At 39.3% G+C, this 16,940-nt stretch overlaps 1 protein-coding gene across 1 annotated transcript in view; it reads left to right on the top strand.

Annotated features, from left to right (window-relative positions):
• The window catches only part of CLIC4 (chloride intracellular channel 4), a 65,971-nt gene extending 51,189 nt beyond the window's left edge, over window positions 1–14,782 (top strand). The window contains exons 4-6 of the mRNA XM_039231251.1: window positions 2,716–2,822; window positions 10,323–10,504; window positions 11,218–14,782. Of these exons, the coding sequence (XP_039087182.1) occupies window positions 2,716–2,822; window positions 10,323–10,504; window positions 11,218–11,382 (454 nt within the window). The 3' untranslated portion in view covers window positions 11,383–14,782. The remainder of the gene's footprint in view (window positions 1–2,715; window positions 2,823–10,322; window positions 10,505–11,217) is intronic.
• The last annotated feature ends 2,158 nt before the right edge of the window (window positions 14,783–16,940 follow it).

Below are 16,940 nucleotides of genomic sequence, written 5' to 3'. Positions count from 1 at the left end.
TCTTTCCTAAAAGGATGGGAATATTCTTAGCTAGTCTTACTGTTCACAATCTGTGACATGATACAGAAAAAAAAAAAAAAGACTGATCTGAAAGTCTTCATACCCTGGATGCTCATGCCCATGGTGTTCCTGACACATAGCCTTTGTTAATCACTTGCCTTCCTTTTTGTTAAATGTTGAAATGAAGGTTCTCAGTTGAAGTTTTGCTTTATCAAGCTGTTTGGGAAAGTCAATAATGATGAATTATTAAAATCCAGTATTTGGGGAAAGGCAACATAAACTGGCAACTGATTTTGGACCTGTTGGTTTAAAACCTGATTTATCTTTCAGAAAGAACCCAATCTGTAGTAAAACAAAATGAAAAACAATACTTGGGGACAGGAAGCCTGAGTGTTCGTTTGGCAGTACTTTTAACTGGTCTAGGGATTTGGGGGCCAAGAATGTAAGCTTCCTGGAATAAAATTTCCAGAAAAATTCTCACTTAGGCAAAATGAGAATTTGAGGTGGTCTCTACTGACTGTAAGTATTCTTTCTATCAAATAGTACAAATGTAGTGGTTTGTCTTGGAGAAGTTTGTCTTGGAGAAGACTGGGGCATGCCTAACCTGCTGTAGAGGACGGTTTTTAGTTTTTAAGAATCATTAATAGCATCTGTTTTCGTATGGTTAAGGATATGCTGACTGCAAATCCTTCTGCATTCTTACCTGGCCATTAAAATAGGTCTTTAGGAAATATGCGTCTGTTTGTTCATCCTTATATCCTCTACACTTAGTATAATACACCGAGACACTTAATAATTAGCGTAAATGAATATATGTGAATAATATATAAATGATCTACAATTTAAGCCTGCCTTCAGGCCTGTTATTTTGAGAATTAGGAAGTTTGTTTTATTAGAAAAAGTAGGTTCAGCTAAATACTGATTGGGGGGAAGAGGGATCATTATGGAAACTTGACTAGAGGAAGACATAGATGTATCGAAGAGGCACTTAGGTTCCTTGCGCTGTTTTTTTGTTTGGAATAAATCAGTGAAGTTACTGTATTACAAGCAGTAAAAACAATGAAACTGGAGGCTGGTTGTTTTTATAGTCAAGGGGACTCCAGGGATGATGAACTTGGAATTAACTCTTCCAGCTCGAGCTGGTGCGAGGGTGGGGGGGGAGGGGGTGGGCGGTTGGGGAGACAGAGGTGGTGGGGAGAAAGAGAGGGTAAAATGTTCTATAGTTAAGAGGAAAACATATATATATATTATTACATGTTATTATTATAGCATATATGTGTATATAAACTTGTGAAATTCATTGTTCATTTGAAAAACTTGTTCTGTAAATATTTCTGAATATTTAATAATTGAGACCTCTTAAAAAGAAAGATAAATTGAGCATATTTATCATAGATCTTTATAATCTTTATACTCTTCTTATCAATGTAGTCCTATGTCCAAAGTTTTAGATGTACCTTTCCTTGATTTCAGAATCGCAAATGTAAAAAAAAAAAAGAATATAAAAGCTAACCAGAAACTACAGCTTGCAACTAAACTAAATTCCTACCTAAAAATACCTCACCTTCATTTTTAACTTTAAAGAAGTGGAAAGACAGCATCCTAAAATATGTGAAGAAATCTAAATTAGTAGTTTAATGTTAAGATTTTTTTCCCCCAAAGTCTTACTCCCCCCATGCCCACCTTCCAGGGAAACTTCGCAGGGCCTTTGAGCGGCTCAGTCTTCCTACTGGGGTGCTGATGAATTCCTGTGGCCGCCCACTCCACCCAAGGGAAGAGGGAGGAGCTGAGCCATCTCACTTGTATTTTCCAACTTGAGGAAGAAATAGACACTGAGTATGTGTGTTTGGAATTTAAATGTGCAAAATACACGTCCATGTTTTTTTTTAAAGCGATGTGTCACGAATGTCTGTTGTCAAAGTAGATCAACTTTGTAACAACAGAACACTTGTTAGCAGAATTACGGACAACCTCCTTCCCCACTACCCAGCACCCCCCTTACAATGTCTAGTACAGGGGAGGTTTTGGAAAATCCCGAGTGTGGGATTGAAGCGAGTGATCTGCTTCCTGCTGTTTTTGTCTTGACCACAATGCCTGATTTTTCCTGCTCTCGGAGGTCCCTGGCACTGCCGCATGGGGTGGTCCAGGGTGGGGCATATGCCGAGACTCTGGCTGGCATCTCTGTTCTGAGAAAGCTCTGTGATTACAGTGCGGCTGGTACAACTGGAGGAAGTGAATTTCTAACTTGACAGGACACTGGTTTCTTTAAATTTGTATTCGGACAGCCAGCCATGCATCGCTGATGGCTACCTGTTGGGAAATTCAGGTATCGAGTATTTCCTCCGCTACAGAAAGTTATCCGGACAGTGCTGCTCTGGGGTTCTCTTTCTAAGACCCACGCTGCCTCGGGACACACTTCCGAGCCAGCAGACTGTGTCCCCAGCGCTCTGCCTTAGAAGGCTGAAGTGAGTGTGGATGCCCTTTGCTTGCCAAGAATATTAATATGCGGACAAAAACACTGTGTAGAGCTTTGTTTCCTAAGGAAAAAACACGTCTTAAAAATATCATAGAAAACAGATGATGGCATTTCTTAGAGTCATAAGTGTTCAAAGATGTCTGGTCACGCCAGCATGTTGGTTTGTGGATTGAGAGAACTCAACGCTAACGTATCTTTCTTTGGAGGACCTCTAATCCTTTATTGTCTTTTCCCACCAGATATTTGAAGCTTTCCCCAAAACACCCAGAATCAAATACTGCTGGAATGGACATCTTTGCCAAATTCTCTGCGTATATCAAGAATTCAAGGCCAGAGGCTAATGAAGGTAAAAAACAAAAACAAAAACCCACAAATGATTGAATTACCGCTGCAGATAAACAAACCAGAAAACCCCCCTCAAATAAATCCAAAAAATCCTGTTACAACAGTGATTATAAATGAATACTTTGGAGTCCAGATAGTCCCATTAAGTATTACAAACTGGCTTTCCACGTTGATTAGAGATTGGATGATAAACCAGGGTAAGTCCCAAATTGTTGTTTTCCCGTTTCTGGCTAGTGGCCCACTGCCTAGCGTATGGTGGATGTGATGAAGTGTTTATTGAACGAATTGTTTTCATAGTCTTCTGAGAAGTCACCACCACGGGGAGCTGTACAGAGAATTAATGGTGCATCAGAAACCATGGATTTCCGTGGCTGTGGTGCTCTGGAATAGATTGATCTAACTTCATTTAAATTACTACTAAATCTTCTGTTTATCGTTGGGCGCTGGCAGCCTAAAATCAGTCCAGGTGGATTTTCGTGTTAATTGTCCTTTTTAAAAAATGTTTTTATTTTTACTTTAAAAACATTTTTTTTAATTTTTGCTTTTTAAAAGTTTTTAAGTAGGCTCCACACCCAACATGGGGCTTGAACTCATGACCCTGAGATCGAGTTACATGCTCTCCCACTGAGCCAGCCAGGCGCCTCTATGATAATTATCCTTAAAGAGCAATTTTGGGAGGTACTCCCAGAGAGCCTTTCTCCTGGGGAGTATATTTCCTCATTTCTTGCTTCCTAAAATAGGATTTTAGCTTCAAGTCAGATTTTCATGGTGAGTATTGTTTAGGGTAGTAGAGATGCCAACTCCTTCTTTTATTTATCGAAGGACACTATCTTTTTTCATTTACCGAAATCCTGTATGGTGAAGGGAAGTCTTTTTGAAAGAGGTCCCATTTAATGAACCTTCTCTTAGCTACACCATCTAGAACTTTTTCTTCTCTTTGAGAAGCATCAAGCGTCGTTCTCTCTGAATAAAACTCTGTGGAGAGACCACTAGTGTTTATTAATTAAAAGTAATAACAATAACCCAAAAGGCAGCTCCTAAAGACACTTGAATCCCTCATCATTTTAGACCGTTTGGGAGCCCAGGTATGGTTCTTTTGGGTAGAAGTTTATGGAAACGAACAAGGACACAAAGGGAAACCGATCAGTGCTGGGTAAGCAAGAATAAACATCTTTTAAAAAGTAGAAACACTTGCTCGTTTTCTGATGTTATTTCAGTAGGCAGAGTTTCAAGCTATTCAGGCTTTTTATTATTATTATTATTATTATTAAATTTTAAAATTGCAGCAGTTTGTAATTTAGTATTGAATTTCAATGGTTTCTGGGATAATCCACTGCATGCGATTTTTCTACAGCAAAGGGATGGAGGGAAAAGCCTTAGTGTCCAGGCTTGGCTTGTGGCTGTTTCGTGTGTCCCAGGAGTTGCCTGGGTTTGGGAGCAATTTTCCTAAGTAACTGGCTTTTTTCCTGACGGATGTTTCTTAGCCTTTTATATACTAAGTAATCAGTTCCTTTGGAGCCCCTGCTTTCCACAGACAGTGTCTTCTGTTGTACCCTCCCTTCAGCGGGTGACGCTTCTTTCCTTGAAACTATCCTTTTATATCCAGATGCTTTTGAACTCTCTTGAGTTAAATTCATAATGTTTTTATTTCTCCATGTAGCCTTTGGAATCTGGAGGGTGGTTGAATTTCTTTTGATGCTTGGTGGGGAGGAAAGGGGAATAAAATATGTTTGCTTAACCACCCTCCCCTCCCGCCCCCCCAAACAAAGCCAAACAATTGCTTTGGGGGTTGGGATCGAGGGGCGAGAACAGGGGAGAGAGTGACTCATTTAAGTATAACTCTGTATTCTATTTTTTCCTATCATTTTGTTACTGTCTTAAGTAGCCACCTACACTGACCATCCTTAGAATGTTGTCACCACTGAGAACAAACAACGTAATGGATCAGACAGTGCATAACTTAGAATGCTTTATATTAAATTACCTATTGGTAAATAAGAATTCCAGTTGCCAAGCAACCTTCCCCCATAGGGCCTGTCCCTGCCAGGGGAATTGAGAAAACAATATTCCAAATTACTTTGGAGCTTACTGAGTATATATATTTGTTGCAGATGTCTAATCTGTCCATTTAGTGCAATAAAATGACATAAATAAGCCTAAGAAAGTAGTGCACCACCCCCTTCTTCCCCCAAACTATAAACTGCCTACGTGGAGGTGGATTTGTCATTTTACATGGTAAATCAGGGTAGGCAAGTTTTTGATTAGTTTTACCAGCCTATTAAAATATATTTTACAAAACTCAGTATGTTTGAACCGTTTTAAGACCTTTTAAGACCTAATTCTAAGTAAGGGATTAGATGCCTAGACACTGCGGTATTGGGCCAGTGAAAGAGAAGGGTTAGTACTTAGATTGGGTATAAAATAAACAAATAGGGCTTAAAGACTGCAATAAAGGGAAATATGGTAGGTATGGAGAGAGAGAAAGGGAGCAAGGAGGAAAGAAGGGAGAGAAAGGTAATTCTTTTGGTAACATGTCCAAGGTGATTGGGAGTAATCATTTGAAGCATTAAAAGTAGTTCATAGGTAATTAATTCCTTTCATGGGATGAGATATACCTTGTCCAGATCTTTTTTTTTTTTTTCAGTTCTGTGATTTCAATAATTTATATAAATTAAGTTCCCAAATGTAACTGTTTAATACATAATTTATTAGAGTGTTGGTATTTATAATAGTCTTTTTTTTTTTTTAATGTTTATTTATTTTGAAAGAGAGAATCCCAAGGAGGCTCGGAACTCTCTCTCTCTCTTTTTCTCTCTCTCTCTGGAAGTATTTGGAATCAGAGGGTACCTTTTCACCATTGTAACTATGTAACCAAATTGTATATTTAAGCATCTTTAAATACTCATTACCTCTCCCTGTTTTCGACCTGGCCTTTAAAAATTGTTTGTGGATGATTACCCTTTATTGAAATTAGCATGATCATGTTCATTTCATGCTTTCTGCCTTACACTTACTCAAATTATACAAGTGATTGAGTAATGTTTGCTTATTGAGAAAGTTAAAATAGTTTAGAAGTAAATTTAATAGAATTTCACTGCCCCCTCTTAACCTTGTATAAATTATTCCCCAACAGTTCGTATTCATCCTTTTTTCTATGTAATTTTGCAAACATTATATATGAATGTGTCTTTTACATTCTGCAGTTGTCTTTCATAGATGATGTGGTAGAAGTCTTTCCATATCAAAATGTAGATCTACCTCATTTTTTAGAAATGTTGCTTAATGTTCCATAATATGGGTTTTTATTTAACCATTTCCCTGTTGATAGTCCTGTAGATTGTCTCAAGGTTTTTTTATGATGACAAACAATGCTGTCAGTGAATGTCCTTGTGCTGGATTCCAAATAGGTCAAAGGGTTTTGTTCCTCAGAAGTCCACACCAGTTTATATTCCCACTAACCTCAAAGTATTCATTTCCACACACTTCTGATTTGGTGCATGTGTGTGCGTGTGAAAAGTTTTGCTACATTTTCATAGACCAGAAAGGGTGTTTTGATTTTCAGAATTAATTTGAAACTAATTGTATGGCCTCTGTTGTAATTAAGTACTCATTTTTTCGAGAGCTTTTGAAATAATCTTCTTAGAAATAGCAGCATTGCCACAGCAGGGGTATTAGAGAACAGTGCCTGGACAAGAGCTACTTTCTCATGGCTTGCTACTGCCTCCTAGTGGTCAGTGTTGACATGTTCTTTTTCTTCATCAACTTCAGATTCCTTTGTGGTTTGTCTTCAAAACTTCATTATACTTATCGAACGATGACCTTTAGTACTTCTTGGCACCTCTGTTTTCTTTGTTTTGTTGGGGTTCCTTGTGTTGTTGCATAAAAATGGAATCAAAGTAATTCCGCATTCTTTGCTTTCATTAATATACCCTTTATTCTGAGATTCTTAATGAAAAATCACTCAGTCTAATGAGGTTCAGCAATTCAGCTTCATTGCAGATGCTTTACTGAGTCCAAAATGATGGAAAGAATAGTAATTTTCATGTTTGGCTAGGTTCTTATTTTAGCCTGTGCCTTATTTACATCTAGGATGACAATAAGCATTATGTTTCAAACGTTGTAAATTTAGGGTATTTTATTTTTCTCTTGGATATATTTGAAAACCAGTTCAGGAAAAGGATGGATTTAGAGTAGGTTGAAGATCATAGACTTGCCCAGACTTGTCATTCTCTCAAGTGCCATTGGAGACATTGTTTCAGTATTTGAATTCAGACACTGTCCTTCCTAGAGGCTGTGATTCTGTTCATTGTAAACTGAGCAAAGAACAAGTCATTATAGCTAATGTGTGTTTATTCTGTATTCACTGAATTTGATATGAAGCATATTGAATCTTTAAGTTGGTCCCTCTAGCGTCCTGAGAGTCTGCTGTCCCGTCCGCAGCCCTTCTAAATACAACTCTGAAAAGTTTTCTGTCAAGCCCTGGACTCCTCACTAACCCACCTGTTTCTCCCATTTCATTCTCTTGTTAATTTAGAAATGTAACATTTCAGATGACTGTGTGCATAAGAACAACTTGTATGTAATCAACAAGTTATAGTAATTGCCTTTGTATTTTTTTTTTTTTAATATTTTTTATTTATTTCTAGGAGAGAGAGAGAGAGAGAGACAGCGTGCGCAGGGGAGGGTCAGAGAGAGAGGGAGTCACAGACTGAAACAGGCTCCAGGCTCTGAGCTGGCCGTCAGCACAGAGCCCGATGCGGGGCTCGAACCGCGAGATCATGACCTAAGCGAAAGTCGGACGCCCAACCGACTAAGCCACCCAGGCGCCCCTGCCTTTGTATTTTTGATCTATTTTTAAATGGCTGGAATCCTGGTCATTCCCATTGTTGTGACTGAGCTCTGCTTCCTCCTCAGCCTTATTTTACGGGGTTCTAGCGCCCTTGCTGCCTAACTTTTTGCTCTAAGAAATAAACTGGCTTGATCCTGGCTATGGCTAGAGCGACCTTGTATTAATAAAACTGGTGGTTCTTTGATCTTGATCTTGTCATCTATCACTCGACATACATACATTCTAATTTGTTTGATATTTACCTAAGTAAAAAAATTTTACCATTGCTTCTTTACATTTTAAGATGGCTCTTATGTTCTATAGCAGCGTGTAGTCCCTACCTCCATTTCAGCTCCCCAGGAAGATACAATAGTCAGATGCAAATATCTCCACTCCTTTGACTTTGAAAGTATCTGTTCTGCATTTTTGCCTGATTTCCTTTTGAACCCTCTCCATACATTTAAGAAACCCTAAACTTTTATACTTGGTTGTTAGCCTTTCTCAGTCCAGGGCAGATGTGGCTCAGGGGTCTAGTTTGTGCTTGGGTAGAGTGCCGTGAATTTTAGGGATATGCAGAAGAAGCACAGGACACAGACTTCACCTTTGAAGAAAATATAGTGCCATTAGGGAAACAAGAATAATGTATTAATTTAATAACAAGAATTAGAAGGAAGGAGTTCATGATTTAGTAGACTATTAGCTTAATATAAACCAGCCCTGAGTTTAAAAGTTTAGCAGTTCTAAAAATCTAACAATGCTCATATTAAAATACTGAGCATAACGAATACATATTTTTATTTTATTATTTTTTAATGTTTGTTTAATTTTGAGAAAGAGAGAGAGCAGGGGTGGGGGGGGATGGAGCAGAGGGAGAGGGAGACACAGAATCCAGGCTCTGAGCTGTCAGCATTAGGCCCGACGCGGGGCTTGAACTCCCGAACCATGAGATCATGACCCGAGCCAAAGTTGGATGCTTAACCGGCTGAGCCACCCAGGTACCCCCACTAATACATATTTTTAAAAAACATTTTAAAAAACTGGGTGATGAACATTGAGGAGGCCACTTGTTGGGATGAACACTGGGTGTGTATGTAAGTAATGAATCATGGGAATCTACTCCCAAAGCCAGTTAGCTAACTTGACAATAAATTATGTATTTAAACAAAACATTTCAGGTAGAGTGGGGAAAAAAAAACATATTAAAAACTACAAAGTATGCAGTTATCAAATACTGACTTTAAAGTAACTTTTTAAAAAATGTTTATTTATTAAAAGTTTTTAAGTGTTGGAGGCGCCTGAGTGGCTCAGTTGGTTAAATGTCTGATTTCGGCTCAGTGCATGACATCGCGGTCCATGAGTTCAGCTTAGCATATGATGTTGCAGTCTGTGAGTTTGAGCCCCGCCTTGGGCTGACAGAATGTGAAGCAGGCTCCAGGCTCCCGAGCTCTTGGTACAAAGCCCGACACGGGGCTCGAACCCACTGACGGCGAGATCATGACCTGAGCCGAAGTTGGACGCTTAAATGAGCCACCCAGGTGCCCCTCTGTCCTTTGTCTTTGTACAGTTTTGTTTCCAAGCTCTGTTGACTTTTATCTCCAAAGTACCTCTAAGATCTATTTATTCCTTTTTATGTCTCCTGCCCCTTTTATCTAGCTGAGGCTGCCATCTTTTATCTGAACTGCTAGGAAGGGACCAAGGGATGAGTGGGTGGGAGCAGTGTGGAAGAAGAGGTTTCAGGTTAGGACATATTGATGTTGCTGGTGAAATATCTAATATGCGGCGTATAAAAACTTTTGTCTTCTTCTCTAATAGAACCAAGTTTATTCAAACTTACAACTACATCGATGGTCACCTCAGGATATTTAACTTTCTTTTACGGCCAAGCACTGTGGTCATCACTGTGAGCTCGTCCATTCAGGGCGTGGAGGTGAAGGTGTCTTGGGAAGGCAGAGGTTAAGAAGGGATAATAGAAGACCCGTATATTCCATATTCCTCTTCAATGACATTCCTACTCCCTCTGCTGAAGGGTCCTTAACCTTGACTTTCCAGGTATACAGGGGTGGCTCTCGTATCCCTTAATGTCTGAATTATAACATCTTAATCTATTTGGTGGAAGAGCCCCCCTGCTTCAGCATCATAAATTGAACTCCCTAATCTGACCTCTGTTTTCCGTGTTATTATAAAATGTGCTATTCTTGGCTTGTCGTGTATCACAAGACAGTGCAAAAACTTAAGGTTTTCTACTTGGATTGTCTATATTGGAGTTTCGTAACATGTTTCTTGGTGATAGACCCGAACATTCTGGGGGAGGCAGGTGTTAATATTCAGGGCAAGAACCTCTATCGTGTCAAGAGTTTCTTCCCTAGATTTGAATTAATAGGTCTGCCTTTTTGCACCCACTCTTCTGGTTTAAACACCAAGCGTGTTGGGCCACAGTGTTTGTAAGTGGGGCACTTAGTTCTTAAGTTTTATGGATTCCGGTTTCTAAGATGGTCCTGCTTGCTTCTGTATTTATCTGAACAGAAGTGTTTGTCTCGTCCCTGGACTGTCTAGCTCCACTTGCTTCGTGTCTCAGTGAGCGTTGGAGAACACCGTCAGGGGCTGGAAGAGTAACACTTCTCCCTCGGGCCTTGGGTGGTTCGCCTTCTTACTGTGTCCCCCTCTTTCTTGCAGCGTTGGAGAGGGGTCTCTTGAAAACCCTGCAGAAACTGGATGAATATCTGAATTCTCCCCTCCCTGATGAAATTGATGAGAACAGCATGGAGGACATTAAGTTTTCTACACGTAAATTTCTGGATGGCAATGAAATGACATTAGCTGACTGCAACCTGCTTCCCAAACTGCACATTGTCAAGGTCGGTCTATGGGATGTGGTGTCCCATTGCAATTAGGCTGGCTATTCTGTGTTTATTGAGATAGCACTTCTTAGTGCATAAAATTTTCTTGATCTTCTGTATATGACCAGGAAACCCCCCCTCCCCCCTAAATAGAACTTAATGCTATTTAGGCAACAGTTGAAATGCCCTGGAGTTAATTAAATGGTGAGAGAAGAACAATTTTTCCTGTGACTGCACAAAAATTTTAAAAATGTGACCGGTGACTTGGAGTTTGCTACACTGACTTATATTGTCAGATTCTGTCCTGTGATCATCTGGTTATTTCTGTCCGAGGCAAAAAATACTTAATGAGCATTTCTTGTGTAAGATGCTATGTTGAATAGTATTAAACACTAGTTGTGCAGTCAAGGTCAAGACCAAGGAAACCCGACGTCTAAAATAGGATGCGTGCTTTGAGGTATTTGTCCAGTGATGACACTTGGCTCTCTCCCTGGATCCCCAGAGCCCATGGTTCCCGTCACCGTGACATTACTGAAGTTTGGGTGTCATGTGCGGTCCTGTCGTTCTTGAAAACTCTAGTTAGGATGAATGTGACTTCTTCAAAACAGAACGGAACGAAACAAAAACTGCTCTCAGAGATTCATAGCGCTAGTTCGCCCCCACGCCAGACACCTGTCTGTGTTAGAAGTTCTGGGAAATGAGTGTTCACTTCCGATCTCTTTGTGTTTCAGGTGGTGGCCAAAAAATACCGCAACTTTGATATTCCAAAAGGGATGACTGGCATCTGGAGATACCTAACTAACGCTTACAGTCGGGATGAGTTTACCAATACCTGCCCCAGTGACAAGGAGGTTGAAATAGCCTATAGCGACGTAGCCAAAAGACTCACCAAGTAAACTGTCGTTTGTGAGAGAGATGTCTTCACGTCTCCCCTAAGAACACGCTTTTCCTAACAGGCCGCTCCTGTTCCTATAAAGTAGATCCCTTCTTTTGCATGAATGTGCAGTTATTCAGGATTAGGATAAAAGGATAGACAAGGTATAGTAGTTGTCGTTAAGTACACACTCCTAAGCAGTATTATGTTAAAATTCTTCACCCTGCCTTCCCCTCCCGCCCATACCCACCCCCACGCTCCACTCCTCGCCCCCAAATGCAGGGACGCTCCATCACGCTCTTTTCACTTTAGAGGTGGTTTCCATCCCTCCAGAGCCCTCACTGCTACGGCTCTAGGTGCCAGAGCTTTCGAGTGCTGACGGTGAAAACAGGAGCCACGCCCTCCTCAGTCAGCCTCCGGCTGGCGCACGATGCGCGGCACAAGGAATATCTGTGTCTGTTGGGAATTTTAGCGTCCTTCGTATGTGAGGGGATCACCACCGTAGCAGAACGCCACCGCGTCCAGCGGGTTCAGGGTGCCCTGTCCTGGGTGCGCTCCCGCCGGTGAAGAGAGCCTTCCCCAGAAAGTCACTACACGCTTCGCGGGCTCGCTTCCGTACATGGATTTTCACCCTTGCCTGAAAGCATTTATCCTTCATACCCGTGATAACGTCTGACACTATGTAGAAGCTAAAAGTTTAGAGTGAGGGAGGATCATTCTCAAGGTCTTCTCAAACATTTTATCCATATGAGAAAAACCAGGGGGCACCTGCTCTTCTGTCTAAATGTGTTGTTTTGTGTGTTTCTGTTTTGTCTGTATTTTGCCCAGTGCCATTCCTTTGGGACATTACTGCTTTCCTCTTTTATTTAAAAAGCTCCTTTTAGTTAAGTGTAGACCTTGCTGTCTATAGATCTTTTGAGCAACACACTACATAAACTGATATTTAGTTGATTGTGCTATCGCAGTACAACGATCTGTAACATAAAGATTTAACCCTTACAGATATTAACCTAAGGAATGTAGGACGGGTTCATCTAAATGTCAAGTAGAATTTTGTTTCTGAAGCCTATTTAATTAATATGGACACCCTGAAGAGAGAATCCATCCTCTGTTAGAAACCAGACAAAACACATATTACGAGCTTTCCCATTCCGTCCCCATTTACTGTTCAACTTTGGGCACAGGATGGCTCACTCCTTTGGGACTAAATTGTAGTTGTGATAGTGGGTACAAATTTACCGCAGTTTCGCCTCATCTCAATCACTGTACTTCCCTTGATTAAATTTTTCTAAAGCCACATGGAGGAGTAGTGCTCTGCATGCTTGTTTTTCCAGCTGAAGTCCTGGACCAGGGATGATCTGTGCTCTGACAAGGGAGGATGAACTTGGTAAAAATAAAACAAAAGTCTGCTATGTATTTATTCATTAAAAAAAAAAAAAAGTACTTTATAAATACTGCTTCAAAGACCATGGCTGTGACTAGACTACAGTTTTGGTCATTTTTTTATACGTAACTTGTTTAAGAAGTGCGATTTCTTGTAGGCTGTTTTTGGAAATTTAAGCATATTATTGCTTTCAAATGCCAGTGCTTTCCCCCCTTCGAAATGGTAACGTTCAGTCAGCGCTGGTGTTATGGAAGCAGCCCGATTTTTATAAATGTACTGCATTTTTATAAGTAATTGCTTGGTGTAGAAGGATGATGAGCTCCATATTGTATCCATTTGGCTCAGGGAAGTTTCTTTGCCTTACTTTCTTAGAACTCATTGTTGCTGATCAACAGTTTGGGTACCCACCTTTTTATAATTAAATATTAGATGATGACTTACCTGGTTCCAAGAAAAGCACTCAGTTATCCTTGAGAAGTTCTCTAGCAGTAGCTTCAGCGGGGTGAAGATGCCACACCGGCACCGGGACCCTGGGCTGCACGCAGCCATCGCCACTTCTCACCCACTTTTTAAGTGGCAAGTTGGCATTCATGTGATACTGAACTGTGCCTCGTAACCTGAAGTGTGGAAAAGATTCAAGAGGCGGGGGAGGGGCCTGTTCTTCAGGTGATGGACTAAGTGGTGCAGAGGAGAGGGAAATGAGGACAGAGGGACATTCCTCAAAGTAGAGTGGTAGAAAGCACATTCTGAAATTCAGTCGTGAAGTATTTTCACTTTGGATACTTATTCTCTTCAGTGTCTTTTTAAAACTTATCCCATGATGATACTTGGCTCTCTCTCTGGATATCCAAGGAAGGCAGGTTTATCTCTTCTGACTTTGATGTAGAAAGCCCTTATTACTTTTTCAGGGGAGATAGTTAAATGACATTGAGAGTGGCAAATTGATAAAAAAGCTAGTAAAGAGGATAATCCTAAAACATGTTTTTTGTTTTTTAAATCCCATTTTACACTTGTGGAAAGGTCATAGCTTAAAATCTTGGGAGATATTAGGACATCAAAGTTTTCATGGCAATTCACATAGTGTATGAATTGACATAATGCAGATCATCAGATATTATTTCTACAACTACTAAATCATTCCCCCCTGGATTTAAACTCCTTATGTTCCACTTCAACAAGATTAGATTCTGAATGGAAATTCTCACTGTTTTCCACGGGATTTTGAGACATTTTTGTGTTAAACAGTTGGAAAGCTCTTTACTATTTCAGCTGATGTAACTTCCTTTTTTTTTTTTTTTAATGTAGATGCAGATATTCTCTTCCCTTCTATCTTTTATTAGGATTGTTGACTTTGTGATGAAAATCATATAAGATTCAATGTCTTGGTAACTCAGCTGACACAATTTATCTTTAAAATTTTGAGCAGTCTGTGTGCATTTAAGAGATTTCTGACATTCTTACACTAAGTTGATCAACTTTAGAATTTAGGCATTTTCACTTCCGTTGAGTTTTGAGTCTCTCCGGAGTTATGTAGATAGCTTTTATTTCTGTACATTTAAAATATCCATTTAGAAAATATCTGCAAGGTAAAAAAATGAGAAGAAATAGCAATGTATTTTTTCATGAACATTTTGATACACATTTCATCATGTTTATTGATTAACCATTTTTCTTATACTGGTTATAATCAGTATTTGATTCTGAGAGGGAAGTATTCATTATTGATATACTGTATGGGCTTTTTAAATTCCATCCTTTACAAATGATCAAGATTGGAGCTGTCAAAATTATATTTTTTATCATGGAAAAAATTTCAACTCCCCCCAAGTCATAATGCTGAACAGAATTGGAATATTTTCTTTAGAATTACTTGAAAAGGCAAATGAAAGCTTATTATAGAATGCTTGTATTTTCTTTTCACTCTCAAGAACCAGTATATTGCTGGCAGCTATTGTATTAAAAAATAAAGTATATTTTCCACTATCATAAAAGGTTCTTTTTTCCCCCCCTCATGAAAATAAATAGCAGCCTGAGGTAAAGGTGTTTTACGCGAGACTACTTCTTTCCATGAGTGAGTGATTCAGCACATTTAGTAGATTAAAGGGGAAAAAATATATAGTCATCTCAGTAGGTGCATAAAATAATTTGGTAAGAACTTTCATGCTTCTCATTCTTAGCAAAATAGGACCAGAGGCAAAAAAAAAAAAAAAAAAAGTTTAACCTGAATAAGCCATCTAAGAACCTATAGCAAATTTCATATATAAATATGAAACAGAAGCCCTCCCATTAAAGGCAGGAATAATATAGGTTGCCTTTTATTACAGCTCTTATCCAGCTACTTTCTACAGCTACTTTATTAGAAGCATTCTAGCCAATACAGTAAAATCAGTAGAAAGAATAGGGAATGGAAAAGAAGTGACCAAATGGCTGTTCTTTGCAGGTGATACATAATACATAAAGGAAATATATAATGACCTCTTAGAAATAATAAAATTCAGCCAGGTTACTAGGTACAATAATGAAGAAATACAATTACTATATGTTAATATTAACCACATTAAAATTAATACTAGTAACATTGGGTGACAATTCTGGACAAAAACCTGGGTGACTGAGGAAAATGGATGGGAAATTGTCAGTTATACTTTTTTGAGCTTTGAGAATTTTATAGCAAATATATTACCAATTCCAAAAAAGAAGTATTTTAAAACATAGACTATAAGCTGTTTAGGATCAAAATGTGCAATTCCTTTATGAAGAAAAGTGCAAAATATTATCAAAGGACCTAATAGAAATCCGCTCAATGGATAGGTGTACCATGTTCATGGATAGGGAGTTTAAGAGTCTCTGAATTTCAATTCAATGTCAAGTAATTTACAAATTCAATACATTTTACAACAAAATCCCAACTGTGTGTGTAAACTAGATAAATGGATTTTAAAAAACCTCACAAGGTAGAATTAATGCCCCTCAAATAGCCAATATATGGAGAAGGGAAGGAAGCCTAGAAGACTTGCCTGGCAAGATACAAAGACTTAAAAGCTTACAGTAATTGATGGGCAGGCTATAGGAGGCTATAGCAATAAAATATTCATACTGCAACTAATAAAAACACCAAAAAATATTTTTAAACATCAGAAAACTATAGAAGCAAGAAGTAAATTGTAACTTCAGAGGAGGAAGCCTTTCTGAGGTCTGGTAATTTTCTTCCCCGGGGGCATTTTCTGGTTCTGGGCCTCGACTGAGGATTGGGTTTGGCCCACTCAGAGGGACTCTTCTGGGAAAAGAAAATCACATAGGTCTTAGTTACAGGGCACACTGGAAACCTGGGAGCCCCCAAATACATGACTGGGTCTCTCACAGGACATTTGCTGAACTCCAGAGCTGTACAGGGCATAGTAGAAGCTAAGCCCAGGGCTTCCAAAAGGCAGAATGAGATCTCCCGCAATCTCACCATATTTAGGAGACAAAATTTCATTAGCTGGAGGGGTTTACCCAAAACACACAACAGCGTAATGGTTGCCTGGCACTGGCGGTGGGCATGGGAGTTGCAAACAAGCATAACGGATCTTTCTGAGATGATGGAACTATTCCAAATATGGATTATAGACAGGTCTACTGTCCACAATATATAAAGAATTCTTACAACAATAATAAACGAGCAAGGATGTGAATAGACCTCTCTTCAGAGAAGATACACAGATGGCCAATAAACACATAAAAGAAGCTCAACATTAGTCATTCTGGAAATGTAAATTAAAACCAAAAAAAAAAAAATACCCTCCAGTATGGCTATAATCGAGAAGATGGACAATTATTAAGTATTGGCAACGATGTGGGGAAATTAACAACTCTCATACATTGCTGGTGGGAACGTAAAATGGTGCAGCTGCTTTGGAAAACGGTCTGGCAGTTCTTCAGCAAGTTAAACATAGAGCAACCATATGACCTGGCAATTTCACTCCTAGGTTTACAGCCAGGAGAATTAAAACTGTCCACACATCTTGCACATGGATGCTCATGTCATAATAGCCCCCAAATGGAAACAACCCAGATATCCTCAGATGAATGGTTACACACACACACACACACACACACACACACCCCTATATATCTAGCTCATCCATATATCTTTATGTTCATATACTGGAATACTGTGCAGCCATTAAAAAAGTACAGATACAAGGTACAACATG

This window comes from Hyaena hyaena, unplaced genomic scaffold (genome assembly GCF_003009895.1).
Source record: "Hyaena hyaena isolate Hyena2069 unplaced genomic scaffold, ASM300989v1 scaffold_3, whole genome shotgun sequence".
Classification (NCBI taxonomy): domain Eukaryota; kingdom Metazoa; phylum Chordata; class Mammalia; order Carnivora; family Hyaenidae; genus Hyaena; species Hyaena hyaena.
This window is presented reverse-complemented; position numbering and strand designations above follow the sequence as displayed.